The sequence below is a fragment of the Melopsittacus undulatus genome, chromosome 25 (assembly GCF_012275295.1).
Source record: "Melopsittacus undulatus isolate bMelUnd1 chromosome 25, bMelUnd1.mat.Z, whole genome shotgun sequence".
In the NCBI taxonomy this organism is placed as follows: Eukaryota; Metazoa; Chordata; class Aves; order Psittaciformes; family Psittaculidae; genus Melopsittacus; species Melopsittacus undulatus.
The window spans coordinates 185,605-197,923 of record NC_047551.1 but is presented as its reverse complement, the minus strand read 5'-3'; the positions used below and the strand labels follow the sequence as shown (position 1 = coordinate 197,923).

General features: G+C 57.2%; 2 protein-coding genes across 3 annotated transcripts; both read left to right on the top strand.

Annotated features, from left to right (window-relative positions):
• The first annotated feature begins 33 nt into the window (after positions 1-33).
• On the top strand, positions 34-7,056 carry LOC117437682 (voltage-gated potassium channel subunit beta-3). 2 transcript variants are annotated; one of them, XM_034072248.1, is made up of 13 exons: positions 34-111; positions 568-611; positions 1,032-1,069; positions 1,430-1,491; positions 1,593-1,637; positions 2,074-2,118; positions 2,344-2,381; positions 3,088-3,174; positions 4,043-4,128; positions 4,605-4,698; positions 5,207-5,292; positions 5,436-5,523; positions 6,693-7,056. In XM_034072248.1, exons 1-13 carry the CDS (start codon positions 101-103, stop codon positions 6,938-6,940), a joined length of 972 nt encoding a protein of 323 aa, XP_033928139.1. In that variant the 5' UTR covers positions 34-100; the 3' UTR covers positions 6,941-7,056. The 2 variants fall into 2 exon arrangements, with proteins under 2 accessions (XP_033928139.1, XP_033928140.1); XM_034072249.1 differs by lacking the exon at positions 3,088-3,174.
• Positions 7,057-9,692: 2,636 nt separating this feature from the next.
• On the top strand, positions 9,693-11,648 carry CCDC81 (coiled-coil domain containing 81). The gene is made up of 5 exons (XM_034072219.1): positions 9,693-9,750; positions 10,304-10,560; positions 11,049-11,134; positions 11,232-11,359; positions 11,521-11,648. Exons 1-5 carry the CDS (start codon positions 9,705-9,707, stop codon positions 11,646-11,648), a joined length of 645 nt encoding a protein of 214 aa, XP_033928110.1. The 5' UTR covers positions 9,693-9,704.
• Positions 11,649-12,319: the final 671 nt, after the last annotated feature.

Sequence of the window (12,319 nt, the reverse complement as noted above, 5' to 3'; positions counted from 1 at the left end):
AGGGGGGGGAGGGAGGGGAGGGGGAGGGGAGGGGGGGAGGGGGGGAGGGGCAGCGGCCGAAGGAAGGAGGGACCCCCCCGGAGCGGCCCCAGGGCATGGAATGAAGTACCGGTATGGGGGGGGGGGACATCCGGGTACTGGGGGGGACCCCAATATACGGGTCACTATGGGGGGGGGGAACATCCGGGTACTGGGGGGGGACCCCAATATACGGGTCACTATGGGGGGGGGGAACATCCGGGTACTGGGGGGAGGACCCCAATATACGGGTCTCTATGGGGGGGGGGAACATCCGGGTACTGGGGGGGGACCCCAATATACGGATCTCTATGGGGGGGGACCCCAATATACGGGTCACTATTGGGGGGGGGGGGGGAGGACAGGGATACCCCAATATCCGGGTCCTTATGGGGGGAACCCCAATATACGGGTCACTATGAGGGGGGGCAACATCCGGGTCCTGGGGGGGGACCTCAATATACGGGTCCTTTGGGGGGGGGGGGTGCACACACCCGAGTGACCCCACGTGACCTCTCTCTCTCCCCCCCCCCCCCCCCCCCCATCAAGGACATTGGGCAGGTCCGGACTGCGGGTGTCGTGCATTGGGCTGGGTGAGGGGCAATGGGGTAATGGGGTAATGGGGCAATGGGGGGAATGGGGGTGATGGGGGGTAATGGGGGATAATGGGGGTAATGGGGCAATGGGGGTAATGGGGGATAATGGGGGTAATGGGGCAATGGGGGTAATGGGGTAATAGGGGGTAATGGGGTAATGGGGCAATGGGGGAATGGGGGTAATGGGGTAATGGGGGGTAATGGGGGCAATGGGGGTAATGGGGGCAATGGGGATAATGGGGTAATGGGGGGTAATGGGGGCAATGCGGTAATGGGGCAGTGGGTGTAACGGGGTAATAGGGGGTAATGGGGGCAATGGGGTAATGGGGGTAATGGTTCGGTCAGTGTGGGTCAATGGGGGTGTCAATGGGGTTCTATGGGGCTCTCAATGTCTGTCAATGGCATTTGCCCCCACAGGCATTCAGGGGACGTTTGGGGCTGGGATCTCTGATGAGGTGAGAGCCCCCCCATAGACCCCAATGGTATCACCCCCCCATAGACCCCAATGGTACCACCCCCTATAGCCCCCAATGGTACCACCCCCCCCCATAGACCCCAATGGTATCACCCCCCATAGCCCCCAATGGTACCACCCCCCATAGACCCCAATGGTATCACCCCCATAGACCCCTATGGTATCACCCCCCATAGACCCCAATGGTACCACCCCCCATAGACCCCAATGGTATCACCCCCATAGACCCCTATGGTATCACCCCCCATAGCCCCCAATGGTATCACCCCCCCCCCATAGACCCCAATGGTATCACCCCCCATAGACCCCAATGGTCTCACCCCCTATGCCCCTGTCCAAGGTGCTGACCGCAGCCTATGACAGTGGGGTCACCCTCTATGACGTCACTGAGGCCTCCGGAAGGTACCAATGGGAAGGGGGGGGGGGCACCCCAATATGGCCCCTATGGACCCCCCCCATGAGCCCCCAATGGTATCGTCCTGTTCCCCCCCACATTCCTATAGGGCTGAGAAGATGCTGGGAGAGGTCCTAAGGAGCAAAGGATGGAGGTGGGGGGGGCCCTATGGGGGGCTATGGGGTCTGTATGGGGGGCTATAGGGGGTTCATGGGGTCCCTATGGGGGACTATGGGGTCTGTATGGGGGGCTATGTGGGGCTATGGGGTCCCTATGGGGGGCTATAGGGGGTCCATGGGGTCTATATGAGGGGCTATGGGGGGCTATAGGGGGGCTATGGTGTCTCTATGGGGGTCTATTGGGGGCTATAGGGGGGCTATGGGGTTCTCTATGGGGTGTCTATGGGGGGCTACAGGGGGCCTATGGGGTCTCTATGGAGGGCTATAGTGGTCTATGGGGTCTCTATGGGGGGCTATGGGGGTTCTATGGGGGGCTATAGGGGTTCTATGGGGTGCTATGGGGCACTATGGGGTATCTATGGGGTGTCTATGGGGCGCTATGGGGCACTGACTCCTCTTCCCCCCCCCCAGACGCTCCAGTTACGTCATCACCACGAGGGTCTTCTGGGGGGGGCAGTGAGTACCCACAATGCATTGCCTATGGGACACAAGGGGGGGGGTTATGGGGCAGGAGGGGGGCAATGGGGCACAAGGGGGGGGGCTATGGGGCAGGAGGGGGGCAATGGGGCACAAGGGGGGGGTTATGGGGCAGGAGGGGGCAATGGGGCACAAGGGGGGGGTTATGGGGCAGGAGGGGGGCAATGGGGCAGCCATGGGGTGACACCATCTCTGCCCCCCAAGGGCTGACCGGAGCCTCTCACGGAAGCAAGTCCTGGAGGGTGAGTTGTGGGGCAGTGCTATGGGGCAGTGCTATGGGGCAGTGGGGTGTTATAGGGCAGGTGTATGGGGGAGGGGATGATATGGGTCACTCCATGGGGCAGAGGATGCTGTGGGGCACTCTATGGGGCAGGGGATGCTATGGGACAGGGGATGCTATGGGTCACGCTATGGGTCACACTGTGGGTCACACTATGGGTCACGCTGTGGGTCACACTATGGGTCACGCTATGGGTCACGCTATGGGTCACACTATGGGTCACGCTATGGGTCACACTATGGGTCACGCTATGGGTCACGCTGTGGGTCACACTATGGGTCACGCTATGGGTCACACTATGGGTCACACTATGGGTCACACTATGGGTCACGCTATGGGTCACACTATGGGTCACGCTATGGGTCACGCTATGGGTCACGCTATGGGTCACGCTATGGGTCACACTATGGGTCACACTATGGGGCAGGGGATGCTATGGGTCACGCTATGGGTCACACTATGGGTCACACTATGGGTCACACTATGGGTCACGCTATGGGTCACACTATGGGTCACGCTATGGGTCACACTATGGGTCACACTATGGGTCACGCTATGGGTCACGCTATGGGTCACACTATGGGTCACGCTATGGGTCACACTATGGGTCACACTATGGGTCACACTATGGGTCACGCTATGGGTCACGCTGTGGGTCACACCCCCAGGCCTGCAGGGGTCGCTCCAGCGGCTGCAGCTCGACTACGTTGACGTCATCTTCGCGGGTCCCCGCCCAGGCCCCGCCCACACCGAAGGTGAGGCCCCGCCCCCTACAAGAGACCCCGCCCCTTCCAGAGGCCCCGACCACGTGACCCCGCCCCACAGGCCCCGCCCCCTCTGCTCGTAGGCTCCGCCCCCTCACGTGTCTCTGCTTCACCCCACAGGGCCAGACCCCACCCTGAGGCTCCTGCGGCTGGAAGGTACTGAGAGCCCCATAGAGACCTATAGAGACCATAGAGATACATAGAGAAACATAGAGACCCATAGAGACCCATAGAGACACATAGAGACACATAGAGACACATAGAGACACATAGAGACCCATAGAGACACATAGAGACACATAGAGACACAGAGACACATAGAGACACATAGAGACCATAGAGAACCATAGAGACACATAGAGACACATAGAGACACATAGAGACACATAGAGACACATAGAGACACATAGAGACACATAGAGACACATAGAGACCCATAGAGACACATAGAGACCATAGAGACCCATAGAGACCCATAGAGACACATAGAGACACATAGACCCCCCATAGACCCCATAGACCCCCCATAGACCCCATAGACCCCCATAGACCCCCATAGACCCCATAGACCCCCATAGACCCCCATAGACCCCCATAGACCCCATAGACCCCCATAGACCCCCATAGACCCCATGGACCCCCATAGACCCCATAGACCCCATAGACCCCATAGACCCCCATAGACCCCATAGACCCCCATAGACCCCCATAGACCCCATAGACCCCCATAGACCCCATAGACCCCCATAGACCCCCATAGACCCCATAGACCCCCATAGACCCCATAGACCCCATAGACCCCATAGACCCCACTGCTCTCAATGGAGCCCCGAGTGACCCCCCTGCCCCTCTCCCACAGAGCTGGTGCGCGTCATGAGTGACGTCATCGACCGGGGACTGGCGCTGTACTGGGGCACGGCAGGGGGCGCCCCCAATGACGTCATGGTGGGGACATCTATGGGGGGGGATGGGGTATGGGGTATATGGGGTATGGGGTGTGGGATGTATGGGATATGGGGTATGGGATATATGGGGTATGGGATATATGGGGTATGGGATATGGAGTATGGGATATGGGGTATGGCATATAGGGTATGGGGTATGGCATATGGGGTATGGGATATATGGGGTATGGGATATGGAGTATGGGATATGGGGTATGGGATATGGGATATGGGGTATATGGGATATGGGATATGGGGTATGGGATGTGGGGTATGGGGTATGGGATATGGGGTATGGGGTATGGAATGTATGGGGTATGGGATATGGGGTATGGGGTATGGGATATATGAGATATGGGGTATGGGATATATGGGATATGGGGTATGGGGTATGGGATATGGGGTATGGGGTATGGGATATATGGGGTATTATGGGGTATGGGTTATTATGGGATGTGGGCCATGGTCTCCCCCCAGGACACCTTCGCTGTTGCTCGTCAGTTCAACCTCGTGGCCCCCGTGTGTCAGTGGGCGGAGCTTCCGCCGGAGCCCCGCCTCTTCCGGCAGCTCGGTGCGGGGGGGGCACCCATGGGGGTCAGTGGGGTCAATGGGTGTCAATGGGAGTCAATGGGCGTCAATGGAGTCAATGGGCGTCAATGGGAATCAATGGGTGTCAATGGGCATCAATGGGCGTCAATGGGCATCAATGGGCGTCAATGGAGTCAATGGGAATCAATGGGCGTCAATGGAGTCAATGGAGTCAATGGGAATCAATGGGTGTCAATGGGGGTCAATGGGAATCAATGGGCTCAATGGAGTCAATGGAGTCAATGGGCGTCAATGGGAATCAATGGGAATCAATGGGCGTCAATGGGAGTCAATGGGAATCAACGGGCTCAATGGAGTCAATGGAGTCAATGGGTGTCAACGGGGGTCAATGGAATCAATGAGAGTCTATGGAGGTCAATGGGTTCAGTGGGGGTCTATGGGGTTCAGTGGGGTGGGGACACCTACAGGTGTCTAAGGGGGGTGCATGGGATGGGTGCTATGGGGCAGGGGTTACTCTGGTGTCCCCCCAGGCCTGGGCGCTGTCACTTGGTCCCCATTGGCCCCAGGCCCTGCCCTACAGGAGGAGCAGCTGCCCCATGGGCGCCCCATAGGCAAGGTGGGTTTGTGTGTGCCCATGTCCCATACCCCACATCCCATAATACCCCATACCCCATATCCCATACCCCATATCCCATACCCCATATCCCATATCCTATACCCCATACCCCATACCCCATATCCCATATCCCATGTCCCCAGGCTATGGGGCACCGGAAGCCATTGAACCCTGCAGACCTGCAGCCATTGGCCCAGCGCTTGGGCTGCTCTGTGTCCCAGTTGGGCATTGGTGAGTATTATGGGATATGGGATATGGGGTATGGGATAAAATGGTTATGGGGTATGGGCCATTGCCTCTATGGGCTCTCTGGGTTCTATGGGCTCTATGGGTTCTATGGGCTCTGTGGGTCTCTATGGGCTCTATGGGGTCTATGGGTCTCTAAGGGCTCTATGGGGTCTCTATGGGCTCTATGGGGTTTCTATGGGGTCTATGGGGTGTCCCCAGCCTGGTCTCTGCGGGCCGAGGGCGTCAGCTCTGTGCTGGTGGGGGCTGAGACCCCCGAAGTGCTGCAGGAGCAGCTCCAGGCCCTGCAGGTGAGGGGGGACTTTGGGGTCCCATTGGGTCATTGGGGTCTCATTGGGTCATTGGGGTCCCATTGGGTCATTGGGGTCCCATTGAGTCATTGGGGTCCCATTGGGTCATTGGGATCCTCATTGGGTCATTGGGATCCTCATTGGGTCATTGGGGTCCCATTGTGACATTGGGGTCCTCATTGGATCATTGGGGTCTCATTGGGTCATTGGGATCCTCATTGGGTCATTGGGGTCCCATTGGGTCATTGGGATCCTCATTGGGTCATTGGGGTCTTCATTAGGTCATTGGGGTCTTCATTAGGTCATTGGGGTCTTCATTGGGTCATTGGGGTCCCATTGGGTCATTGGGTTGCCCATGGGTTCCCTTATGTCCCCATTGACATCCCCATTGACCTCCCCATTGACCTCCCCATTGACGTCCCCATTGACCTCCCCATTGACATCCCCATTGATGTCCCCATTGATGTCCCCATTGACGTCCCCATTGACCTCCCCATTGACCTCCCCATTGACTCCCCATTGACGTCCCCATTGACCTCCCCATTGACCTCCCCATTGACCTCCCCATTGACCTCCCCATTGACCTCCCCATTGACCTCCCCATTGACGTCCCCATTGACTCCCCATTGACCTCCCCATTGACCTCCCCATTGACGTCCCCATTGACCTCCCCATTGACCTCCCCATTGACCTCCCCATTGATGTCCCCATTGACCTCCCCATTGATGTCCCCATTGACCTCCCCATTGACTCCCCATTGACCTCCCCATTGACGTCCCCATTGACTCCCCATTGACCTCCCCATTGACGTCCCCATTGACTCCCCATTGACCTCCCCATTGACGTCCCCATTGACCTCCCCAGGTCCTGCCCAACCTCAGCCCCACAGCCCTACAGGAGCTCGACCCCCTGCTGGGGGCAGCGGCGCCTCCATAGGCCCCGCCCCTCACCTCCCATTGGCTGCCTCCCGCATGAGCCCAGCCCCTCCTCATCCAATCCCTGCCCCTCGCCCAGCCCCTCCAGCCAATGGGGTTGCAGGGGGGCGTGGCCTCCCCTCCTCCTGTAGCCCCTCCCCTTCGAGGGGGCGTGGCCACGTCACTATAGAGCAATAACCCCGCCCCCCTCCGCAAGGGGGCGGGGCCTTCTAAGCACAACCCCTCCCCCCTTTTGGTCCTGACCAATCACAGCGCTTCCAGGGGAGGGGGCGGGGCCTCGCTCTGCTCCGCCCCTTTCCCCCTCCTCCCTCCCCCTCTCCTCAATGGGGGGGGGCAATAAAGTGGCTTTTCCCACGTGGGGGAGGGGCTGTGGTGTTGTGGATGGGGGGGGGTCCATAGGGATACATTGGGGGGATCCATAGGGATACATTGGGGGGGATGGGGGGGATCTATAGGAAGCTATGGAGGGATCCATAAGGATCCATGGGGGAAGCAATGGGGGGGGGGGATCAGTGGAACAGGGAATCCATAGGGATACATGGGATGGGGGTGGGGGGGATCCATAAGGATATATGGTGGGGAATGGGAATGAGGATGGGGTATGGGGAGAATCCATAGGGATCCATGGGGGGGATGGGAATGGGATGGGGGGCTGGGATCCCATGGTTCCATGGAGGAAGCCTCCTCAGCCAATCAGCAGCGGCCACGTCACGGTGACGTCACAAGGGCTGCTCATGGGGGGGGGGGGGGGCAGAGGATCCCATTGGAGCAGCTGCATGGAAGCCAAGAGGGATCATGGAGTTCTGGGATGGGAAACAGGGAATGATCCCAGTGACCCACATCACACAGGAAGGTACCAACGGGCGTGGGGGGAGCGGTGGTTGTGGTGGTGGTGATGGTGGTGATGGTGATGGGATGATGGTGATGAAGATGATGGGATAGATGATGATGAAGATGATGGGATGATGATGGTGATGGGATGGTAATGATGACGATGATGAAGATGATGGTGATGATGATGATGATGATGAAGATGAGGATGATGAAGATGATGGGATGATGATGATGATGGGATGGTGATGGTGATGATGGGACAATGGTGATGAAGATGATGATGATGATGGTGGGATGATGGTGATGAAGATGAAGATGATGATGTTGGCTTGGCCACCGCTGCCCCTGGACCACAAGCTCCTCTCCCATCCCTTTCCAGAGCGAGTGACCATCTGGGATGCTGTGTCCTGCTGTGTGCGAGAGCAGCTCCTGCAGCACAAGGTGCTTGTGGGGCACCCATGGGGCACCCATGGGGCACCTATAGAGCACCCATAGAGCACCCATAGAGCACCCATAGATCACCCATAGAGAACCCATAGAACACCCATAGAGCACCCATAGATCACCCATAGAGCACCCATAGAGCACCCATAGAACACCCATAGAGCACCCATAGAACACCCATAGAACAGCCATAGAGCACCCATAGAACAGCCATAGAACACCCATAGATCACCCATAGAACACCCATAGATCACCCATAGATCACCCATAGAACACCCATAGAACACCCATAGATCACCCATAGAACACCCATAGAACAGCCATAGAACACCCATAGATCACCCATAGAGCACCCATAGATCACCCATATGTCACCCATAGAGCACCCATAGATCACCCATAGAACACCCATAGATCACCCATAGAGCACCCATAGATCACCCATAGAACACCCATAGAGCACCCATAGAACACCCATAGAACACCCATAGAGCACCCATAGATCACCCATAGATCACCCATAGAGCACCCACAGAGCACCCATAGATCACCCATAGATCACCCATAGAGCACCCATAGGGGACCCATAGAGCACCCATAGATCACCCATAGAGCACCCATAGAGCACCCATAGATCACCCATAGAGCACCCATAGATCACCCATAGAGCACCCATAGATCACCCATAGATCACCCATAGAGCACCCATAGATCACCCATAGAGCACCCATAGATCACCCATAGAACACCCATAGAACACCCATAGATCACCCATAGGGCACCCATAGGGCACCCATAGATCACCCATAGATCACCCATAGAGCACCCATAGATCACCCATAGATCACCCATAGAGCACCCATAGATCACCCATAGAGCACCCATAGATCACCCATAGAGCACCCATAGATCACCCATAGATCACCCATAGAGCACCCATAGATCACCCATAGAGCACCCATAGATCACCCATAGAGCACCCATAGATCACCCATAGAGCACCCATAGATCACCCATAGATCACCCATAGAGCACCCATAGATCACCCATAGAGCACCCATAGAACACCCATAGAGCACCCATAGATCACCCATAGAGCACCCATAGAGCACCCATAGAGCACCCATGGAGCACCCATAGATCACCCATAGAGCACCCATAGATCACCCATAGATCACCCATAGATCACCCATAGATCACCCATAGAGCACCCATAGAACACCCATAGAACACCCATAGATCACCCATAGAGCACCCATAGAGCACCCATAGAGCACCCATGGAGCACCCATAGATCACCCATAGAGCACCCATAGATCACCCATAGAGCACCCATAGATCACCCATAGATCACCCATAGAGCACCCATAGATCACCCATAGATCACCCATAGAGCACCCATAGATCACCCATAGAGCACCCATAGAGCACCCATAGATCACCCATAGAGCACCCATAGACCACAACCATCCCCCCATACCCCTCCCCTCATGTCCCTCCCCAGCTCTCCCATTGGCTGCTCCCCCAGCCCCTCATCCCTCTCCACCAATCACAGGGCGTCCGGATCCCGTCCCTGGGCTGCTGGGATGTTGTCCATGAGCAGGTCCGGGTGGGGGGGCAGGTCCTGACCCTCCCCAGACCCACATTCACCTTGGCCAGGAACATGGCTCAGATCCATAACCTGATGGACAACAAGGACTATGCTCCCAGTAAGGGACATGGGGGCACTGGGATGGGGCACTGGGAGCACTGGGATGATCCACTGGGAGCACTGGGATGTTCCATTGGGAGCACTGGGATGTTCCATTGGGAGCACTGGGATGATCCAATGGGAGCACTGGGATGTTCCAATGGGAGCACTGGGATGATCCACTGGGAGCACTGGGATGTTCCAATGGGAGCACTGGGATGTTCCACTGGGAGCACTGGGATGATCCACTGGGAGCACTGGGATGGGGCACTGGGAGCACTGGGATGATCCACTGGGAGCACTGGGATGCTGCTTATACCATAGATGGGTATTGAGCACCAATACATTGATGGACCATTGGAGATGCCCCAATGGGACCATTGAGATGCTGCTTCTCCCATAGAAGCTCCATAGCTGGTTATTGATCACCAATACATTGACAGACCATTGGAGATGCCCCAATGGGACCATAGGGATGCTGCTTCTCCCATAGCTGGTTATTGATCACCAATACATTGACAGACCATTGGAGCCCCCCAATGTCTTTGACCATCGTCCCCTGTTCCCTGCAGGCCACAAGGAGCTGGAGCCCCTCAAGTACTCCCAGGTGGCCTCATCCATCCCCAGCTCGCGCCGGGAGGTTGAACGCTGTGTCCAGGGCACCTTGTCCCTGCTGTCCTATTGCCTGGGCCAGGGGGAGGCTGTGGCCTTGGTGCTCAAGGACCTTGGGGTGCTGCTGGTCCAGGGCAGCAGGGTCAGTGTCAGGTTCTATTCACACTTCCTGGAGCAGCTGATGGGGAACTGGAGCCTGGAGGGAGATGGAGACAAGGTCAGGGATGGGGGGGGATGGGGGGGATGGGGGGGGGGGGGATGGGGGGGGATGGGGAATGGGGCTGTCAATGGGTATCCAGTGTTGGGTTATTGTGGACGTCCCATTGCCTGTGGGGTCATCCATGTCCATCCCACCCCCATTGGACTCATCCATGTCCATCCCATTGCCTATGGGGTCATCCATGTCCATCATGGACATCCCATCACCTATGGGTTCATCCATGTCCATTATGGACATCCCATCCCCATTGGACTCATCCATATCCATCATGGACATCCCATCCCCTATGGGCTCATCCATGTCCATCATGTCCATCCCATCCCCATTGGGCTCCTCCATCATGTCCATCCCATCCCCATTGGACTCATCCACGTCCATCCCATTGCCTATGGGGTCATCCATATCCATCATGGACATCCCATTGCCTATGGGCTCCTCCATGTCCATCATGTCCATCCCATCCCCATTGGGCTCCTCCATTGCAGGTCTCCCATCTCCTGGATTCGGGAATGTCGCCTTCGGATCCTGTGTCCTCCTTGAGCACCTCTGGTCGTGTCCTCATCTTCCCAACGTACGTCCATGGATGGATGGAGAACCTCAACCTCCATCCCTTCCATGGGATCCCTATGGATGAGCCCTTGGATCGAGGCCTTCTCCTTATGGCCCAGGTTTGGGATCGCGTTGGAGACCCCACGATTCCCAAAGGATCCGCTCAAGAGCTTGGGATCAGCTGGTGGGGACAAGGAGATGGGAATGGGAATGGGGACGTCTCCAGCCCCGGATGAGGCCATGGGAGGTAAAGCAGTTCCTATGGATAAGGCCATTGGGATATGGGAACCACCATGAGGCTCCCAAGCTCCATCCCAATGGATGATGGACGTGATGGGAATGGGGTTGGGATGGCACAAAGGGACCATGGAGACTTCCATTGGACACCATGGGATGCTCTGGTTCCAGTGGGATCTCCTGGTGTTCCCATTCCCGGTGTTCCCATTCCCGGTGTTCCCATTCCCGGTGTTCCCATCCCAATGGCTGGGGATGGACAAGAGGAGGCCACAGGGATGAAGAAGGCCCAGGTCAGGTGAGGCCGAAGGCTCATCCCTATGGACACTCAATGGGGGGGAGGTGCAGCCCTATGGGTGATCCCAAAGGAATCTCCCAATAGGAAGAGCTCCAAGAGGAGCCCAAAGGCCAAGAGGAGACAGGAGGAGGTGGAAGAAACTGGGAATGATGGAGGAGGAAGAGGAAGAGGAAGGAGAGGAGGGAGAGGAAGAGGTGGGAAAGGAGCAGGAAGAGGAGGAGGAAGAGAAGGAAGAGCAGGAAGAGGACCAGGAATGGGACCTGGAATGGGACCAGGACCAGGAATGGGACCTGGAATGGGGCCAGGACTAGGAATGGGACTGGGAATGGGACCAGGAATGGGACTGGGAATGAGACCAGGACCAGGAGCAGGACCAGGAATGGGACCTGGAATGGGACCAGGACCAGGAATGGGACCTGGAATGGGACTGGGAATGGGACCAGGAATGGGACCAGGATCAGGACCAGGAATGGGACTGGGAATAGGACCAGGAATGGGACCTGGAATGGGACCAGGACCAGGACCAGGAATGGGACCTGGAATGGGACCAGGAATGGGACCAGGAGCAGGAATGGGACCGGGAATGGGACCGGGAATGGGATCTGGATGGGGGCAGGAAGCAGGAGCCCTGATCCTGACCCCGATCGTGGCAGTGCTGGAGGAGAGCTCCAAGGA

What these genes read in the sequence shown, in the direction of transcription:
- CCDC81 (XM_034072219.1), top strand. Translation starts at nt 9,705, where the DNA reads ATGGCTCAGATCCATAACCTGATGGACAACAAGGACTATGCTCCCA. An exon ending in CAACAAGGACTATGCTCCCA is followed by an intron (nt 9,751 to 10,303) that starts GTAAGGGACATG and finishes TGTTCCCTGCAG; the next exon opens with GCCACAAGGAGCTGGAGCCC. An exon ending in CGTGTCCTCATCTTCCCAAC is followed by an intron (nt 11,135 to 11,231) that starts GTACGTCCATGG and finishes CTTATGGCCCAG; the next exon opens with GTTTGGGATCGCGTTGGAGA.
- LOC117437682 (XM_034072248.1), top strand. An exon ending in AGGCCCCGCCCACACCGAAG is followed by an intron (nt 3,175 to 4,042) that starts GTGAGGCCCCGC and finishes CCTCTCCCACAG; the next exon opens with AGCTGGTGCGCGTCATGAGT. An exon ending in GCGCCCCCAATGACGTCATG is followed by an intron (nt 4,129 to 4,604) that starts GTGGGGACATCT and finishes GTCTCCCCCCAG; the next exon opens with GACACCTTCGCTGTTGCTCG.